The sequence below is a fragment of the Magallana gigas genome, chromosome 7 (genome assembly GCF_963853765.1).
Source record: "Magallana gigas chromosome 7, xbMagGiga1.1, whole genome shotgun sequence".
NCBI lineage: Eukaryota > Metazoa > Mollusca > Bivalvia > Ostreida > Ostreidae > Magallana > Magallana gigas.
Window position 1 is genome coordinate 28,975,552 of NC_088859.1, and position 20,037 is coordinate 28,995,588.

The window sequence follows — 20,037 nt, forward strand, 5'->3', positions numbered from 1 at the left end:
GCATCAAACTTGTATAATTCATATTTTTGCTATTGGCCTAAAAAATAAAGAGACAAATTAAGAGTCTTGATCTACTTGCAAGACTTTTACCCCCTCCCCCACGTCATCCCCTATCTGCCCCTCTGCCCATGTTTCCGGTTGCTGAAAGTGAGACTGAGATCTGGATTGCGCTTTAGTAACATTAATTTCCAAGAGTCCTGATGTTTCCCCAAAATTGGTTTCTTTTTAGCCCATATCCATCGCTGTAAGTTTTGTAAAGGCCAGCTTCAGCTTATCTCCATGCATACTTCAGTTCATCTGTATACACTAATCTACATTGTATAAATTATGCTACCATGTATCAATCAGATTGGAGAGGGATGATGGGGAGGAGTCTCAGCAGGCCCTCAGGAACCTGGTGCTGTTAATGGGCACACTGACCACCTCGGGCCACACGGAGATCAAGCCCAGCCAGGCCTGCTCCAGCTCCCTCTTCAAAATGCCGGGCTTTGCAGTTCCACAGCCTGTTGGCAAAGGTCAGTAGACATTTTGACAGTTGCTCAGATATTTACAGGTGCTCTTTTTAACTCTATAGATGTTTTTTTTCTTGACTGTTGATAATTGCTCCAATATTTACTCCCTTTTTTAACACCTACATGTAAGTGTATTTTTCTTTGAACTAACAGGATGCAGTTAAAGTTGTCATTTTTGAGGCTTAAAATTATGAAACAAGTTTGTAGCCATGTGAGTAACGAAGATAAACAAATAAGCTCTCAAAGTCTGTTCATGCAGTCTTTCTTTTGTATTTTCTACAGAAATGCAAGTAAATGCAAGCCCCAGTTCCAGTTGAGTTATCACTTTTTTAAGTATTTTTGGTAACAGGGTGACTAAACTGGGAGCAATGCATGATTTATGTACAATGTACATGTCTCTGTCTGTTTAGTATACCATGTCCTGTCTGGCAAGCTCTTATATGTACATGTATCAGCATATTTACCTAGGTGGACATCATGGTTTATGTGAATTATGAACATTGGAAAAAAAGTATATGAAGGGTTAAAATTTGCAACTCTACTTTAAAATATGGTATCTCTATGTATTTCTTTGAAGATCATTGTCTGTTAACATTATAAAATCATGTTTTTCATACGAGCAGCAGGTGAAAGGTCCAAGGCAATCTTTTCAATTGTTTCTTACAAGTTTATGGAAAAGAATAGTTTTAAGCTGTTTATATAACTTTGTGTATTTGTAAGTTGCTATATAAGGATGACATACATGTATGTGTAAATGTAACAAATGTTGATGGCATACCCTTATAATTTATCTCTCTTAAATTGTGGAAAGGGAAGTTAATTGTAAATACATATGTACCGGTATATGTACTTGGACTTTGATAAAACATGTTTAATACTTAGTGACATTACAAAAGCCAGACACTGTAGTGCTTTTATATGATTGTAGGTGTGAGTGTCCGAAACATCCAAGCATTTCAAGTATTACAGTCAGTATTTCTAAAGGTAACATTGCATCACAGCTCTTGCTGTATCTACTTGTATCCATATAATTATGAAAACCATACACACCAACACACCAACAACTTTAGCAATCAGAATCTTCCTCTGAGATATCAACTTTGCAAATAAATTCTGACTAATATTAAAATTAAAGTGTTTCTACCACAAGTAATAATTTGTGTCTTGCTTTTAAATGTAAACTTGATGATTTTAATTCATAATGCTGCATGGTTATAGGCCAGTACCAGCGTGTTGTGCACGGTCATATTGGACGTCATCAGTAGTATCTACCACCAGGACAATGCCAACTACTTCATCCTGGAACCACAGAACACCCTGTCCCAGTTCTCCGAGAAAATCTACACCAAACCTGATGATGTACAGGTAAGGAGACAGAAGTGGACACGTACCCCTATACATGTGCTGTACATGACCTACATAGTACTCTGATACACATGCTTTACATGACCTAGGCAGAGTAGTACTAGCTCCCATACATGTGCTTTATATGATCTAAATAGATTTGCTTATCTGCTTAAGTATGAATTTAATTCAGAACAATTGAAAATCAGTGAATGTTCTATGATAATCTTAATATGAAGCCAAACTTTAACTTATTTACGTGCATATTAAAAAAAAATGAAGATATTGTTTCTGATATTAGGTATGTTTTATTAAATGTTGATGACATGTTCCTTTTTTTGTAGGAAAAGTTCTTTGAGATCTTGGAGTTTGTTATTTTTGACCTGAACTTTGTTCCATACAAAGAGTTGATCAGTATCAGTATTCTCATCAAATCTAACCAGTAAGTTTTGTACTGTTTCTTAAATAGTACATGTATGTAAGTTATGAAAATATACATGTAATAAGCATAATGGGCACTTTGCCAAAATGTACCTTTCACAGGAATTCGATTTTGCTTCATGAAGGTGATTTGCTTACTAGATATTTATTTTTCTTTATTCTCTTAGTTCAGCTTCTTGTACAGTGCTTTGTTTCAAGACCCTTCATCGAATTCTCCAGTTCCATCCCTTGTTCAAAGATGTTTTCCGAGAAGTTGGAATGTTAGAGGTCATTGTTACTTGTCTCCGTAGATACGCTGCTTTGTTTGAGCCAAACGAAGGTAAATTAATAATAACAGTCATGGAAGGTTGTTTTCTGTGGCTGTAAAAAAGTGGTAGATGTGAAAATATATATGTAACATATGAAATGTAGAAAAATGTTTTTAATGGTGAGAAAGTAACAATTTGTCCATACAGTAGAACTGTATCTGCTGTTATTTATTTCAGAATCGGAAATGAAACCAATTTCACAGGAACAGAGGGAGATAGGGTGTCTGGTGATGGATTGTCTGACTCTACTCCTCTCATCCAACCACAGCAATGCTAGTGAGTCTTCTGTTAAATTTACTTGGGATGGCATCGCTTGTTATCATTTTGACAAGTAGATGTTTATCACTATTCGCTACCATAAAAAGGCTGAAAAAGATCCTTTACTTAGTATTTTCCTGATTCTGAAATCATGCATAGAATCTCATCATTTATCATTTTATGATAAAAAAAAAACTTGAATGCTATTCTGATTAATAAACAGGTAAGCGATTGCAACCTTAAAATCTATTAATCCATATTTAATTTGTTTAAATGTAGAATGTATAATGTGTGTAATGTTTTTATGTAACCATTTTAAACACATTTATGACACAAGTATATACATGTACAGTGTACATGTTAGTACAATTACTTGTAATTACAACTGTTCAGCTGGTTTTAAGTTAATTCTTGATGTTTTACAGATGTGTTCCGGGAGTGTGGGGGAGCCCGCTGTGTCCACGCTATGGTTCAGCACCCAGACTGCAGGCAGCAGGCCCTCAGCATCATACAACAGCTGATCCTGTCCCCCCAGGGGGATGACGACATGGCCACACTGCTGGGACTCATGCACACCTCCCCCGTCCGGTCTCTACAACTCAAAACTCACATACTCAAGGTCAGGCTCAATATCTAACTCTTGACAAAACTCACATACTCAAGGTCAGGCTCAATATCTAACTCTTGACAAAACTCACATACTCAAGGTCAGGCTCATTATCTAACTTTTGACAAAACTCACTCAATGTCTGGCTCATTATATAACTCTTAACAGATCTCACATACACATGGTCAGGTTTGATATCTGACTCTTAACAAAACTCAAATACTCAATTTCAACCTTGATATCTACACTGCATGTACCTCATAAAAAAATTCACATATTCAAAGTTAGCCACAATATCTACCACATAACAAAATTCACATACGCAAGGCCAGGCTCAATATCTACCTCTTAACAGTTAACTACATGCAAGTTTAAGGCAAACATCAATTTTGAAAACTAAACACAGCCTATAGATGTACATTTATGTGATGGTGCTTTTAAAGATATATGCAATGCCATGTAAATGCTGGTAGTACATGTAAATTTCATATTCAGTTATGGTACTATGTCATGATGACCTTATGATAGGATGTAAATGTAATTCATGATGATTATACAACATAGTTGCATAACAATTACATGTACCAGCTATATGTCTGTATTGAATTAAGATCAGCCTCTGAGGAGTAAGAAGTCGTCAATGTGTTTTTCAGGCCCTGCTCTCAGTACTCAGAGAAAGCCATAGGTCCAGAACTGTGTTCAGAAAAGTCAATGGATTTGTCTATGTGATGTCTCTTCTGCTTTCAATGGAGGGCTGTCTCTTAGATCCTCCCAAACTGCCTTGGGATTCAGGTGTGTTAATAGAGCATTGATAATGTAAATATTTTGAATAGTCAGATTGTTGCAAATGCTGTCATTGTATTCAAGACCGTTGCACAGAATTTACATGCAGAAAATAAAACTAGAGATCATTGATGTGTGATCTTTTTCAGTGGAAAGATCTGCTATTTTGGGCATGCTGAAGACGGTGTTTAGTACCCTGACAGTAGCCATGAGATATGAACCAGCTAATGCCAAATTCTTTGAGACACAGGTAAAATTTCAAAAAATTAGAATAAATCAAATCATCCTTTTCATACATGTTCTTTCATTTGATGCAGATTTGAAATTATTATGATGTCTATTTACAAAAGGTCAATATACAGTGTATTATTAGCTCACCTGAGCCAAAGGCTCAAGTGAGCTTTTCTGATCACAATTTGTCCGTTGTCTATCGTTGTCGTTGTCGTCGTTGTCGTTGTTAACTTTTCACATTTTCATCTTCTTCTCAAGAACCACTGGACAGATTTCAACCAAATTTGGCACAAAGCACCACTAGGTGAAGGGGATTCAAGTTTGTTCAAATGAAGTGCCACGCCCTTTTTAAAGGGGAGATAATTGAGAATTATTAAAAATTTGTTGGTATTTTTCAAAAATCTTCTTCTCAAAAACTATTCAGCCGGAAAAGCTTAAACTTGTGTGGAGGCATCCTCAGGTAGTGTAGATTTACGTTTGTTCAAATCATGGTCCCCGGGGGTAGGGAGGGGCAACAAGAGGGGGATCAAGTTTTACATAGGAATATATAGAGAAAATCTTTAAAAATCTTCTTCTCAAAAACTATTAGGCCAAAAAAGGTCAAATTTAAATGGAAGCATCCTCAGGTAGTGTAGATTCAAAATTGTTCAAATCATGGTCCCCGGGGGTAGGCTGGGGCCACAATTGGGGGATTAAGTTTTACATAGGAATATATAGAGAAAATCTTTAAGAATCTTCTTCTCAAAAACTACTAGGCCAGGAAAGCTCAACTTTGAGTGGAAGAATCCGCAGGTAGTGTAGATTTAAGTCTGTTCAAATCATGATCCCCGGGGGTAGGGTGGGGCCACAATTTGGGGATCAGGTTTTACAGAAAAATCTTTTAAGAAAATCTTAAACTTGTGTAGAGGCATCCTCGGGTAGTGTAAATTCAAGTTTGCAAAATCACTAGTGGTAGGGCGGGACCGTGATGGCGGTTTGAATTTTTACTTTATTCAAATGAGATTAAAGGTAGATTTAAGTTTGATGAAACCATGATTCCCTAGAGAATAGTGGGGCAACGAAGGGGGGGAGGTATATAGGAATAGAAAAAAATATTTGAGGTACAACAACAAAAGGGGCTTGGTATTTACCAAAAAATAAGAGGTGGATAAAAATTGGCAGATTATCAATTTTTTTTAGCAAGATCTACTGTACTCAGTTGTCAAGATATTTTGATACTGTAATGCTAATTTGATCAGAATTAAGGCAATTGTTGCTCAGGTGAGCGATGTGGCCCCTGGGCCTCTTGTTATAATTAATTATAGTTATTTGCATTAATTGTTTTCTTGTCCATTCAGGTGCAATATGACAGTCTTACTGAAGCTGTCCGTCTGCTTGGATGTTTTTCGGATGCTGTGGATATCCAGCCTCTATTTGACACAAATATCCAGGAAAATGATACCATTGTTCAAGAACAGTCACTGGATGCTGAAGTTGATATAAACAGAGTTGTGTGGGAGGAGTTCTTTTGGAAGAGTCCGGAAAACCAGTGAGATTATATTGAATATTAATTTTCTACATCAACAATTGCTTCTTTCCTTTATTACTACATGTAGACTTTTACCATATACGTGTAACAAAATAAGGCAATGCAGTTTTTCTGTACATGTATTTGTATATGCAATATTCTACAACTGTTTAGAGGGTGTAGGACACACTGATGCTGTGTCAGATTAACAATTACCCTGTGGATTATGTTTACCATTGTTATTGTTTTTACTACATGTAGGTTTGATGAGAAACTCCCACTGGTGTTACAGTCAGCTGCTATTCTGATCAAGTTTCTATACAATATGGTGCTGGACACATTTGACAGGTACAAATACATGTTCATTGTTGTGTATTTCTATGGAAAAAAACCCAACTATATTGTGAAAATTGTTAAATGTATCACTGTTTTTCTTAATATTCTTAATGAAATTTACTCAGATTTCTTTTTAATATGATGATATTTAAAGACTAAAAAGGAAATACTTGCATGTACAGATTTACATAGTTTGAAATGAAGTTTATTGTAGATTTATTTTATGTGGTTTAATTTCAGACCATCAGCTTGTCTCCAAGTTCAGACCGACTCGCCAGCTCTGAAGAGATTCACCATGGTTCAGGAGGAGGAGAAATCTCGCTCACTGTCGCTCAAGCGTGCGAGCACGGGGAGCATCACATTCTCAGTGAACATTCAGTGTGACCTGATTATTGTACACCCGGGGGCCGTCATGTCCATTCTGCACCTGTTACCTGCTGCAGAGTTAGATGGCCAACTCATAGTAAGTATGAGTCTATGATATTAAAAAAATGATGTTTAAATCATATGCATGTAACTGTTATTGACATCACCTGTACATGTTTTTAGTTAATTATTACGATCAAGGAGTAAAACTGTGATGTATTATGGAAACATTCTACATTACATGTAAAGCTCAATAACCATTTTCTCTATACAAATGACCAAAAGGAAATCTGTCTATAGTACATGCACATAATGTAGATTTACAGCATTAACTTGTTATTTCCTCAGAAATCATTAGGCGTCCAGAGCTACATTGCTGAGCTGCTGAAGGGGATCCTGTACACAGAGAGGAACCAGCAGATAATGTGTGACGCCGGGATGCCCCACCAGCTCCTGACCCTGGGATATGTGGCTCTAGCGGACGACACCCACCCACTCCACCCTCCCTTCAGGGCCATGTTTGAGAGACTGGCAGCACAAGCACTGACCCCCAGGGATTTAAGGTCATTAATCAGTTCTGTTTTACATGTTGTCACTTTTTCTGTTATCTTTTGTATATGTATGTATGCTCTTTTAAAAAGATAACTTTTTTGTGTTCAAACTCAGCATTGTTTATTTATAAAAAGAATTTATATAAAATTTTCGTCATAATCTTACAGCTTTAAAGACAAAGCATAGTTACTATATATTTTGCAGTGAATAAATTGTGTAGCAAGTCAAATTGTAATTATTAAGTTTACCTTTAAAATAGGGACTTCTTGCGCCTTGGTTCACCCCTCAACTGCCGCTCCATAGATGAGAAGGTTGATGGTCCAAAGTCAATGGAGACATCCTGGACTCAGAGCTGGCCTATCAGCAGAGCCTCCAGCATTGACGAGAGGAAGACTCCACTCCAGGTGGAAAACAAACTCAAAACAGCAGGGGAGGCAGTTCCGCTGACACGGGTGAAATGTCTGGTGTCAATGACCACGCCTAAGGATGCCAGGATAAATGGGTCTGCAGTTACGCCAGCTTTTGTGGAGTTTGAAATGACCACTGAGGGTTTCGGCTGTTTGTACCTTCCAAGTATTGCCCCCCAGGGACCTCCCACACCCTCTGTTGTCAGTGGGGTTGTGGGGGTTGATTCTACAGTCATTGGAGGAATAGGGACAGGTATATAATGTATTAGCCTTTTAGGGAAAATTTCTTAATCATTACAATCACCGTACTTTAACTTGTCTGTAGTTATGGGGAAAGGAAAAGTATGTTTGTCCTGTGTGTTTTCAGGATGTATGAATGAAAATGTATTGTTCTTGAAAAAATTTTTACGTGTATTTTAGGAGAGCGGATCTTTCCACCTCAATCAGGCATGACTTTTTCCACCTGGTTTTGTGTGGATAAGTTCAGTGTGATTGCCGATGCCCACCCAGTACGTCTGCTGACCATTGTCCGAAATCTGCAGGGTAGAGATGAAAACCTTGTTTGTCTGTCCGTAACTCTGACATCGAAGGAGAGATCCCTTATTGTGTCCACTCAAGAAACTCAACTACCAAATGCAGGTACTGGTGCATGTTTTGACTTTGAAATTAAGAATTAAGAAATAAATTTCCTAAGAAGCTTGATGAGTAAAAGATTGTGCTCTAGAAAGATTTTTTAAATGATTTTTTTTAAATCTCAGAATACAAATGTATGTAACCTTAGTTGTCTAAGGACTTAAAAAAAATTTTCTTTAACTATATCAATATCTTTTCCTAGTGACTGGTCTTGATCAAGAGCCTGAGCCCATTTTAAATGACAACTGTGTGCGATTCTGGTGTCCAGAGCTGACACAGGAAGGACAGTGGCACCACCTAGTGTTGATTTTCCACAGAGCTGGAATCATGAAGAACAGCAGTGTTAGTCTGTATGTGGATGCTGAGTTGGTTAATACTCAAAAGGTAATCTTTTACTGTCATTTATATGTTACTGGTAATGGAAACTGGCAGAAGTGTAGCAAAATTCATGATTAGTTTGCTAATTGACACTATTGTGGTAGAAAATTATTCTTTTATAGATAGGTTAAGGTTATAACGATGCTTACAAAATTTACATGTAAATTAAATAATCATGCTTACAGTATGTGTATATACATTTACATGTATACATAATAAATAGAAGTGATAGAATGAGATTTATTTGTTCTAGAATACTTTACATAAAAGTAATAAGCTGCAATTAAAACTTATTTTTTATTCACTTGAATAACTATAATTGAAGACTTCGCAGTAGTATCATTTCTTTAGTTACATTCCAACTTGAGGAATTTGGCCTTTTTGATTTTTTGTCCAACTTGGGTCTGTGTAGTGAGTAGTCTGCTTCTCTTTCTTAGCTGCACTACATTTCTCCCAATCTGGGTGGTGGTGGTACTGCTAGTCCGACCGCCTTTACCTCAGTGTACGCCTATATCGGCAGTCCCCCACAGCTGCGACGGAACTCTCGCCTCACCTGGAGACAGGGGCCCTGCCACCTGATGGAGGACGTTATATCTGGCTCTGCTATTAGTTGTCTATATAAGCTGGGACCCACCTATGTTGGAAGTTTTCAGTCGACGTGTATCGGTAAGAGTGGTTTTGTAGAACAGGTTCCCACTAATGTTTAAGAAGAACAATAAGTTGTCTATAATTAGACAAAGACCATTTTTTTAAAACCAAAAAGGGTCTATTGAATTGGCAGTGCCCGATGATCCGTCAGTTCATACTGGTGATAATGAAAATTTCACTGCATTTATTACTAGACACTTTCCTTCATGACAGAAATTTTCCAGAAAACTGCATAATTATATTTAAATTTAGATTAAAACCCCTTAAAGACACTGACCACAGTGATTGGTTAAGTGGAGCTTTTTAATGTTAAATTTTAAGGAGAATTAGTTATCTCATCAATACATATAACTGTGTTCATTACAATATACAGAGGACATGGAGATATCCAGTGCCCTGGCGGCAGAAGAGAAGCTGGTGTTTGGGATCCACGCTCATGCTGTGTCTCAGATGACTGTCCTATTGATCAGGAAAAACTACAGCAAAGTGGACAGCAAGTCAATAGCCAAGCAGGTCAGTGGGTCACTGGGAAAAGAGAGCAGCTAATATATTGTAGTATCCAATACCTGAAACTAAACAAGGATTTTCCTATGTCTTAAGCTGTTTCAGTGTTCATCTCATTTCAGTTTTCTTTAGAATCCTGTTCTGTGCTCTTCAGTTTTAACATTAGGGCTTACACTTCTGTGCATACATGCTACATGTATTTCCTACTGTTTAATAGTAATGTTTTGTGAATTTTCTTTTTGTAGTTGGCTATGTCTGCCCATGATAATGCTACTCCCATTAGAATCATTCATAACTCAGCTGGTCATCTGAATGGACCAGCCAGGAGTCTCGGTGCAATACTCATAGGATACCTTGGTAAGCAGACATTAACAAACCTGGATTTTTCAGAAACATGACTTGTATAGCATATGTTAGATGTATGTGCCAATGACTCCATTAGAAGGTAGAAGAGTATGCACCTTAAAGGGCTTTTGATAAGAGGAAACTGGAGGCAATTTTTCACAGCTTCAATGATCTGAATAAGCTGCCTCAAATTTCATATACAGCAAATTAACAATAAGGAATTAATTCTTAAAGAGTTTTTTTTTAAAATGAGTTATTTACCGTTACACTTCAAAGTTTATGGAAGCCCTAGAATGGTGAATTGTAGAAGTCCGAATGAGCTTTTTTTCAAATGAGTTATTTACCGCTACACTTCAAAGTTATTGGAAGCCCTAGAATTGTGAACCTGTAAAATGCAATGCCATGTTGATTTTGTGATAGTTATCGTAATGGTAAATAATTTAACTCTGTAAAAACCTGAACATTTCTAAAGTGCTAAGAATGTGATAACTAAAAAACCACAGAGTCACAGCAAGTTACATGCATGTTTTAAAATTTATGTACTGAATAAAAATTGTTCCATGTCCTTTACAATTGAAAATATTATTCTGCCTTTCACAGGTGTTCGGACTTTCTGCCCCCGACCAGTTGCCAAAATGCTAGAAAACATTGGAGGTGCTTCAGCTTTGCTTGGGCTGGTTGCCATGGCTACAGATGTGGAGGAGTTGTATGCTGCTGTGAAAGCCCTGGTCTGTGTTGTTAAGAGCAACAAGTCCATCCTGAAGGACATGGAGAGAATCAGTGGCTATCAGGTATATATACAAATTTATATGACAGTTATCATTGTTAAAGTTATACATGTACATGAAGGCAAAAAATGATGCTTTTCTTAATGTGTACTCAAGAATTAAATGATACAGAGAAGGAAAGAATGAAATTTCTTCTGATATAGGTCTGAATGTTTAATACCATAATTATAATTATATAATAATTTTTGTAGCTCCTAGCAATGCTCTACAAGAAGAAACAGAACCTGTTGAACAGTCACATTTTACACCTGACATTCTCACTGATTGGGACCATCGACAGTGGCAAGGAAAGCTCCGTCATTCCAAACAAAAAGGCGTTTCAGGATCTCCTGTGTGACCTGGAGGTATGGCCTCATGATTTCTTGTCCTTCAAATTGGGGGTATTTTACATTTTACTCTGTATGGTTGTGAGGGTTGAACTATTGATTATATTGTTTTTGCAGGTCTGGCACCATGCTCCTTTTGATCTTCAGAGATCTTTATATGAGCATTTCTTTGAGCTTCTAACTGACTCCAGGTAAATGATTAAACATGTTTTATCTTAATTTTTTTGTTGTTGATTAGGAGTGGGGAAAAGTAGGAGAAGTACTTATTAAACAATTAATGGATAATTCTAATTTGATAATTGGACTAAAGTTCTAGATCAAACACCCTTATGTTGCTCTGTATTGTTAATAGTCTCTAGTTTATATAGTATTGAAATTTTATTATTACCGGTAATGAAATTTAAGATTTTTTCAGAAACATTACTTACCGTAGGTATATCTTTGTTGCAGTGATCAAAGCAATAACTTCCAGCTGATGCGTGACCTTGGAATGGTGGGTCGGTTGCTCCACATCCTGAAGGACAATCAGTTGACCCCTGCCACCATCAGAACCATCTCCAGTGTCATCACAGTTCTCCTGCAGGGAACCCCAGATCCCGTGTCCATGCTGAAGTAAGTATGGGTATCTCTGAAAGTAGCTATAGAAAGAAGAGGATTGTTAGGGGTAATGACTATGCGTAGTTTAGTCATTCCCAAATTCGTTATGTACATCTATATGTAAACATATACATGTATGTATGCTTTTGATATTTGTGAAGCATCTGAAGTCCACATTTTTTGGTTTGAAAAATTTTCACTGCTTGCAAAAAATCTTTTAGATAAATGTTTGGTATTGATAAAGCTCAATAATAATCATATTCTTGTTCTACCAAAATATATCCTGTTTCAGACTGGGACAGTTTATTGTATCTACCTTGCCCTCCATGTCAGCCTCAGAGAAGCAGGTGGTGGTCAACGGTATCAGCCCCACCGAGGACGCCGGTCAGTGTCTGGGTATAATTAGAGGCTTAAGAGGGCTGGATTGTTGTTGCCATTTTTAAACTTTATCAATCTCCTTAGGAAGAAGAGTTATATAATTATAAAGATATAGGAAAATATTGAAATATAAAAGCTGAAGTGTTTGGATTTTTTTCTACTGAACAAAACATGTAGTATAACATTTAAAATGATATACTGTAGATTCCTAATTAAAAGCGAGGAATTAATATCCGTGTAAAATCGGGTCACCCCTTGCAGATTCTAAAATCTCTTTTTTATTTTATGAGATAAGGATAAAAATACCCTGTTCGAGATTTCATATTCTCGCGATTTGATACAAAAGGACGGGATCGCAGAATTAAGTACTCGCATAAAATAAGGAATCTACAGTTTAAAAAAGAAAGACCTGATGGATAGTTTGTTGATCACCCAGCCTCTGTAAATCATGGTGGGAGGGATTTCTGTGAAATTTATGTGTCTATTGTCTGTGTGCATGTTTGTCGATATTCTTGTTGCTTAAAGCTGATCTTAAATGTACATGTATTTCAGATGGTGACACTGGTGCCTCTGTTTACAAAATCAAGATGAGGAACGTCTGTTTAGAAATTATACTGGAATTATTGAAAGATCCGTCTTCTGGGAGCAATGTGTAAGTACTATCATAATGTTTTTTCATGTTTATGTAAAACCTGTGAATTCACATCTTTATGTTACATTACATGTATTTGACCCTCTAAATGAAAATTTCTAAAATGTAATGGGAAATACTTTTATGTATGAGGGGTTTTTTGGGGGAGGGTGGATTCACATTTGAACATTACATATCTCAGGTTCTAAATAAAAGACATCTTTGATATAAGATTCTTTGGAAAAAAAATTGACGAATTTTAGAATTCATGATTATGCAGTTCCATGCAATCAGTAACTACCGGTACTTTATGTACAGTACCGATCAGACCCAACTTAACACCAGAGTAAACCCCAACTAAATCCCAGGTTTACTTTGGGTTTAGTTGTTGAAAATTTGGGTCCACTCGGGGTTTACTTTGGGTTTACTCGGGTTTACTTTGGGTTTACTTGAGAACTGCTTTTGGACTCAACTATACACACTGAAGTGTGAAGCAGACCCATCTTTTACCTTACCATCCTACTGCCTGTAATTCCTGCCTCTTGTATATTCCAAATACACATGTAGCGTCTGCTTTCAGGGTATACTTCTGATCGGGGTTTACTCTCTGTGTCCACTCTGGGTTTACTTGGGGTTTACTAATAAACCCAGAGTAAACCCAGAAAGTAAACCCAGGGTATAGTTGGGGTTTACTTTCTGTTAGGTTGGGTCTGATCGGTTCTGTATGAATGGTACTATGTAACTGTATTTATTTTTTGCAGTGTGTTGGAGGAGATTCAGAAGGTGCTAGGCTTTGATTGGCTGCTGCTCTTTATCCAGCCCCATGTCCATCGTAGCACAGTCATTTGTGCCCTGAAAGTACTGCTGACCATCCTACACAACCCAGCCTCCATGCAGAAATTCAGGGAAGGGGCTCCAGGAGGGGGCTGGCTTAGTAACACTGAACCAGTCCTAAAGCAGCATGTTGGAGTCATGTTAGGTTAGTGGGTACTGTACAGTGGGGCTAAATCCTCTATTACCTGAACAGGGAGTAAATTCAGGCAAAGGTTATGCTTCAGTTCAATAAGTTGCAATGAATGGAGCTTGCATTCACAAATCCGTACATTTTTCATTCAACCAGCATTGACTGGATCAAAGTTTATCTCTGGTTGGCATTATTTGTAAGGATGCTGACATTGCTTAAATTTGAATATCTCCTACTTTCAAAAATGCAAAAGAAATTTGTTCTCATTTTTAATCCTAAAATTGTTTAAATTACATACATGTACATATGTACCATTGAAGAGGCAAAAGCATTTAATCTAGGAAAATATAAGGAGGATTTAAACTATTGCATTAAAAATTACAGGCTTGAACATCAGCACGAAGAACACTGGTCAGAAGCGAGAGCTGAACCAGGAGGTTTGTAAGGTCCCAGGGTTCACAGAGCTACAATGGCTGCTGCCTAAGCACAGTAACATCCCAGAGGTCTACTTCCTGATGATGGCCCTGTTACTGGGGCAGCATGTAGACAAACTACCTACTGATGTAGAGGTAAGACAAACTAACGACCATAGTACAGATAAATATCGAATTACAATGTAACTTCATTAAAGTACAGAAAGCTGTCTTAATTCACTATTTGTAATCCATGGCAATATCCATTCTGTCTGCAAATTGATTTCTGAAATTGATCATGAATTTTCAATAATTCTGACTATGTTTGGTCTTAAAATCTGTACATTCTGAAAAAAAAGTGATTCTGTTTAGTCAGGCCTTGTTGCATATTTAATCATCATTAGTGTTTCATATCTCTGATTCTTTTAATTGAACTCCAATTTCATTTTCGATGTGTTTCAGTTTTGATGAAGAAATCACTGTTCAAATCACAAATTTTTCTCTTTAACAAGTCCATTGTTGTTTAAACTTTAGCTAAATCTGGACAAGGTGTGGACTGTGATTTTTGGGGTACCGGCCAGTAAGCCTGTCTCCATTGCGGCTAAAGAGAGGCATGCAGACCTGTGTCCCGAGGCAGCCATGGTCATACTGAGCATGATCAGGAGCATGCTCAATCAGGTCAGTCAGTGCTCAGAATCAATCAATGTTTCATGCAAATAAGTCAGTAGTTGGATCATATTTATTCAAATCAGCCATGTTCCTTTCAGGTAAAATCTTATATACATGTACTGATAATTGCTTTGTGCATTTTGTATTCAGGTAGCATATGCTCTTGACCTACAGTGATTTTTTTAAGACATGTTCTTTGTGTCTGTTGGTAGCTTTCCGAATATACATTTGTTATGTCATGCCAAGTAGTTCCCAGAGAGCAAAGTTAAGAATTTGATAATGATCATCTAGTCTTATATTTGTGAAACATATTCGATTCAATAATTTCCTGTTCCTTGTCTGGTCTGAACCTGAACTTAATCTGTAAATTTTACCATTCTAATTAGAATTGAACTTTGAAAAGGCATTGCAGAAGAGCAGATGTTAAAGTCTAATTTTAACAAGATTGTCAATTTAACATATGTATATATATTAATTTTCTACGTACAAACCACTTAGTCACATTGATGACATGTTATAAATCTTGCGCTGACCCGAGTTTACTATATTTACTCAGGACCAGGAGGAGGTGGGCGGGGCCTGGATACAGGAGTACCCCGTCACCCTGATGCAGTTCTTCCTGTTCCTGTACCACAACCAGCCTGACTTTGTCCACCTGTCCTCCACCCCGGAGTTCATCAGCAGTCTGGCCGCCACCCTATTTCCGTACAATATTGTGGACCACGATGTCACCACACCAACTGAGGAGTTTAAAGTAAGCAGGTCTTTGAAAACAGTTTATCACATTTAGCCAATTTGGTTTGCTTTTAATCAGTACAAAACACATTTCCCAATATGTACACATCAAGTTGATACATGTACATGTTCTTGATTTCAAATTTATATTTTGAATTACATGTATTTTGTGTATAGAAATCTGCCCATACCAGTATTTCAATAAGTTACAGATCATTTTGTCAATTTCATGAAGAAGACAATCAAGTATTCTGTAGATAAATATATACAGATAATCTAATAGTTTTTATCCCTGGTACATGAACATGTGCTTAAAGTACATTTACATTGCATATAAGAAAAAGCAGTGCTTTCTGTATTTGGATCTTACTTCATTTTTAATGCAAACTATTAGTTGACTTTTAATATAATTGCTTATTAACTGAACTTTAAATATAGTGTATACAGTGTGTTATATATCAAGCATGATTTTAAACTAAATACATTATATTTGAATCCTATACCCGTGCTTTATTTTAATTCAGCCATTCCCTGAATCAGAGAGCTTTGTCAAAGTTCGCACTCCAGAGAAGGATCTGCCAAGTAAGTCAGTGCTAATGTTGCTTTGATAATACATATGTATACAATGCACTTACTGATTTTAATGTAAGCAACTGCAGTTACAAATGTATTTAGATCTACATGCCCTCTCAAATGTAGAAATTTTCCTTGGGGTGTCAGCCCCCAATAAAAGTTCTTGTCATTGTGTATACATGCAAAAATCATTGTCAATGACATTAAATTTTACAGTTAATGAAAAAATAAACAAATATTGTTAGAAGAAAAACGTTTAATAATTTTTCAATAACATTTGAAATAAGTTCAGACCATAGCTTTACATCTGTGTTGAGTAAAATTAAGATAACACAGGTAAAATGTTTTTTCGATATTTGACGGTTTGATGTTGACTTTTCTGACAGGTCTGCTGACTGGTCACCCCGCGAGGAAGTACGTGGTAGACTTTATCCGGACCATTGTGGTGGACAGCTTCTCTCACCACGTCTCCTCCAAATCCTCCATCACATTGGATGTCGTTCTAGATGTAAGCCTCAAAATTTGAAGAATTCATCTTTCCATTATAAAGAGAAAAAACAATGAATGTACTCTAAATGAGTAAAAAAAGAACTATTTTTTCTTTATATTAAATTTGTCCTGTTCATATTGAAGCGATTTCTGTTTCTATTTTGATTTAATAGATCTCATTTTGTGGTAAATTACTCTTACTGTGACTATAGCAAAATGTCAATTAAGTTAACTGAGGTTTGATCAGTCTTAAGAAATACGAAAATTGTGTCATTAAAAAATAATCCATGGTATCTATTGGCTTTTAAAAATTGTTGAAAATTTAGATTAACTTTTGAAAGATATTTCCCAGCATCCTTCAAAATTTGTTTTGTGTCCTGATAGGCCTCCCCAGAGACTGCCACCAGGTCACAGAGACGGGAATACCAGACGGAGATTCTGACTGTGATCATGGAGCATCTTCTGGCCGCTGATGTGTTGCTAGGAGACCAGGCAGCCCTGCCAATATCATCGGGCGGAAATTATTCCAACATGGCCAACAATGTTTTCTACTTTGCCAGTCGTCTTGTTGACAAAGTTTGGCAAGGTATGTGTATTTTTTATGACTCAACTTTTTATTTTGTTATTGTTCTTTGAGATTTTGAATCCGAACATGTACATGTTTCAATTTTAGATAGACATTTGAAAGACATTTAACTTGTTTATCAATAAAATGCATTGAATTAGCTTGAAAATCATTATACATGTACATTTTTTTTTCATTTTTCAAATTGTAGGAGTATATAGTAGAGAAACAAAGGAAGTGTTTGACTTCATCAGTAAACTCATTTCACAGGCCAAGAAAAAATGTAAGTACACAATAAACTTTACCTACCGTTAGTTTTATGATGTTTTATAAATTCTGTACTTCGTACAAATGCACTGCTATTTTTGATAGCTTCGGGAGTATCCTTGGATTTGATATACAAGTCGTTGAATCGGACAGTGCTGTACCAATTATCACGACCCATCAACACGGTGTCGGGACAGACCATGGTCCTAGACTCACTACATAAGCTGACCAGCAACAGGACTCTCATCTTTGGTCCCAAGAACTACGACACAGAGTTTCTTGTCTGTCTGTGCTACTGCTTGCTTCAGCTAACAGAGGAGGATCCAGAGAAAAGGTACATAAATCAAGGCTTTATTGTGGATATATCGAGAACAAGTGTAAAGAAAATTGTGATTTTTATTTCATTGTAAATACATGTAGTTCCTTTCATAAATGCATGGTATCTGTTCCAAATTCTCACAAATACAGCTATACCAAAAAAAAATTTTTAAATTGACATCTCTCTATTTTGACTGCAACATCAGTTCCAAAAGCAATAATATCTTAATATACTGTTAAATCAGACCTACAAAACGTTCTGCCCGAAGCAGTAATTATAGATAGGTCTTTCTGTATGTGAACTTGGAATGTCTGTTTAATGCTATATAAGGTCCTCATAAACTAGACTATCGTAATAATTGTAAATGTACTCTGAATATACATAGATTTCTTATTAAAAACATACCTGATACATGTATTTTTCTACTTGTACTCTACATGTACTGTGTTACTGTGTATTTGATTGACATGTTTTGATTCATTCTGACAGCATGGAGAATCTGCATGGAGGGAAAGCCCTGAGGACCACCTGGCACATGACCTTTCCTGAGGAGGAGAATGGGGACCTGGAGGCCAACTACAGTCATTACCTGAAGGGGTCAGGTGTCAACGAGGGGCATCAGCTGGTTGTGAGGGCTGCCAAGCGAGTGTGGGAAGAACTGTATGCCTGTAAAAAACCTGTAAGAAAAGGAGTTCTTCAAGATCTCCAAGTTTTATTCAAAAAAGTTTGCTGAATAGTTATATGCTTAGTGCATTATATATAATTTTATATACATGTATATATTGAAATTTTGATAGTGTTTTTTAACAAATGTATGTTATGCATTATGATGATCATGTTTCTGAACAGGCATTGGAGGAGGTTTTCAAAACTCAACTGAACAACATTGACAGCAGTTCTACCTCCATATCTTCACCAGATATATTCTCTGTAAGGTAGGTATTATAGCCTATTTTATACCAACATGGCAAAAATAATCACCTATGTACCTGTGGTTTGCGGGACACCTTTATTAATTGGTGATAACTTTTGCTTTTCTGACTGACTTGTGTTGACATTGTCACCATTTTGTGCCTTTTTCAGAGGGTTGATACAAGAGTATGCTTCCAAAGTCTGGGTGGCCTACTTGGACAATGAGAGGAGATGTCAGACGTCTTATGCTGAGAGATTCCCCACACAGATCCAGTCGGTTAGTTGGTTGATTTTAAAATTGGCTTCAGTTTAGACACGTGCATGAATATAATATTGTCAAAAGAGAGTAAATACATGTACCATATATTGTGTATGTTTTGAAATTTATTTATTTACTGTAATCATATAAAGACTGTTGTCTTGAAGATTGAAAAAAAAAAGATTTTGTGGTTGCAAATTATTCAAACGAAAGACAATATCATATAATTTCATTCCCCATTGTTGTGCTTTGCAATGCTCTATTCGACATGTGATTCATCCATGATTATAATTACAGACTCTCCAAAAAGTTGGAAGTGGAGTTCTTAGATTGGCAACAAGAAAAGGAAAGAAAGAGCTGCCTCTGAAAGTGTCCCCATGTTCCAATGTTCACATGACAGTAAGTAGGCCTGCTATTCAATTAAAAAAATATCTAACAAAAATTCATCAAGAAATCAAATATTGATTTTAAAACAAAAGAATAAGTGTAGAAATAAGATGGATTCATGTTTCATGTGTTTTTGTTTTTTTTTTAATCAAAAGGACTTCATTTCTTGGACTCTCTCCCATATTGCCATTGTAAAAGACCTGGTTGAGTTGCAGCACCAGCAATATCTCAAGGTAAATGGCCTGGTTTTGTGAATTAGAGAAATGAAATGTATGTTTGCTTCCACTGTACAACAGAGACTGTCCTGTTTGTCCATCTGTCATGTCTTTCGATCTGTCATCTTCATCCATCTGTCTATTTTCCAGGCCCAGGAGCACATGGAGCGTTACCTGCTGGAGGAGTGGACCCTGAGGGAGACCGACCTACTGAGGGAGAGGGGACTGTGGGGACCCCCCGTGGGGTCCAGGCTCAGGAAGTGGATGCTGGATATGACAGAGGGTACGGAATGTTAGATATCAAAATAAATTGAATATTTTGTAATTTGGTTGATTTTATGAACTTTGCTGTGGGTTTTTTTTTATTGAGGAAGAATTTTTGCATGTACA

At 36.7% G+C, this 20,037-nt stretch overlaps 1 protein-coding gene across 3 annotated transcripts in view; it reads left to right on the forward strand.

Annotated features, from left to right (window-relative positions):
- The window catches only part of LOC105339175 (WD repeat and FYVE domain-containing protein 3), a 39,016-nt gene that overhangs the window by 6,747 nt on the left and 12,232 nt on the right, over positions 1–20,037 (forward strand). For 2 of the 3 annotated variants that reach the window (XM_034456560.2, XM_034456561.2), the window contains exons 8-47: positions 349–515; positions 1,441–1,496; positions 1,731–1,877; positions 2,201–2,298; positions 2,465–2,616; positions 2,783–2,881; positions 3,289–3,482; positions 4,124–4,262; positions 4,403–4,503; positions 5,822–6,012; positions 6,253–6,339; positions 6,568–6,790; positions 7,042–7,256; positions 7,505–7,905; positions 8,073–8,291; positions 8,488–8,669; positions 9,101–9,329; positions 9,685–9,824; positions 10,061–10,172; positions 10,761–10,951; positions 11,140–11,292; positions 11,392–11,465; positions 11,725–11,886; positions 12,164–12,255; positions 12,802–12,901; positions 13,642–13,859; positions 14,229–14,413; positions 14,792–14,935; positions 15,483–15,680; positions 16,186–16,243; positions 16,621–16,742; positions 17,108–17,309; positions 17,500–17,571; positions 17,661–17,889; positions 18,364–18,553; positions 18,724–18,809; positions 18,958–19,063; positions 19,343–19,444; positions 19,588–19,665; positions 19,798–19,930. In XM_034456560.2, coding sequence (XP_034312451.2) covers positions 349–515; positions 1,441–1,496; positions 1,731–1,877; positions 2,201–2,298; positions 2,465–2,616; positions 2,783–2,881; positions 3,289–3,482; positions 4,124–4,262; positions 4,403–4,503; positions 5,822–6,012; positions 6,253–6,339; positions 6,568–6,790; positions 7,042–7,256; positions 7,505–7,905; positions 8,073–8,291; positions 8,488–8,669; positions 9,101–9,329; positions 9,685–9,824; positions 10,061–10,172; positions 10,761–10,951; positions 11,140–11,292; positions 11,392–11,465; positions 11,725–11,886; positions 12,164–12,255; positions 12,802–12,901; positions 13,642–13,859; positions 14,229–14,413; positions 14,792–14,935; positions 15,483–15,680; positions 16,186–16,243; positions 16,621–16,742; positions 17,108–17,309; positions 17,500–17,571; positions 17,661–17,889; positions 18,364–18,553; positions 18,724–18,809; positions 18,958–19,063; positions 19,343–19,444; positions 19,588–19,665; positions 19,798–19,930 — 6,047 coding nt within the window. Of the gene's footprint in view, positions 1–348; positions 516–781; positions 825–1,440; positions 1,497–1,730; positions 1,878–2,200; positions 2,299–2,464; positions 2,617–2,782; positions 2,882–3,288; positions 3,483–4,123; positions 4,263–4,402; positions 4,504–5,821; positions 6,013–6,252; positions 6,340–6,567; positions 6,791–7,041; positions 7,257–7,504; positions 7,906–8,072; positions 8,292–8,487; positions 8,670–9,100; positions 9,330–9,684; positions 9,825–10,060; positions 10,173–10,760; positions 10,952–11,139; positions 11,293–11,391; positions 11,466–11,724; positions 11,887–12,163; positions 12,256–12,801; positions 12,902–13,641; positions 13,860–14,228; positions 14,414–14,791; positions 14,936–15,482; positions 15,681–16,185; positions 16,244–16,620; positions 16,743–17,107; positions 17,310–17,499; positions 17,572–17,660; positions 17,890–18,363; positions 18,554–18,723; positions 18,810–18,957; positions 19,064–19,342; positions 19,445–19,587; positions 19,666–19,797; positions 19,931–20,037 lie in introns of those variants that run through there. The other variant, XM_034456562.2, reaches the window with a different exon arrangement.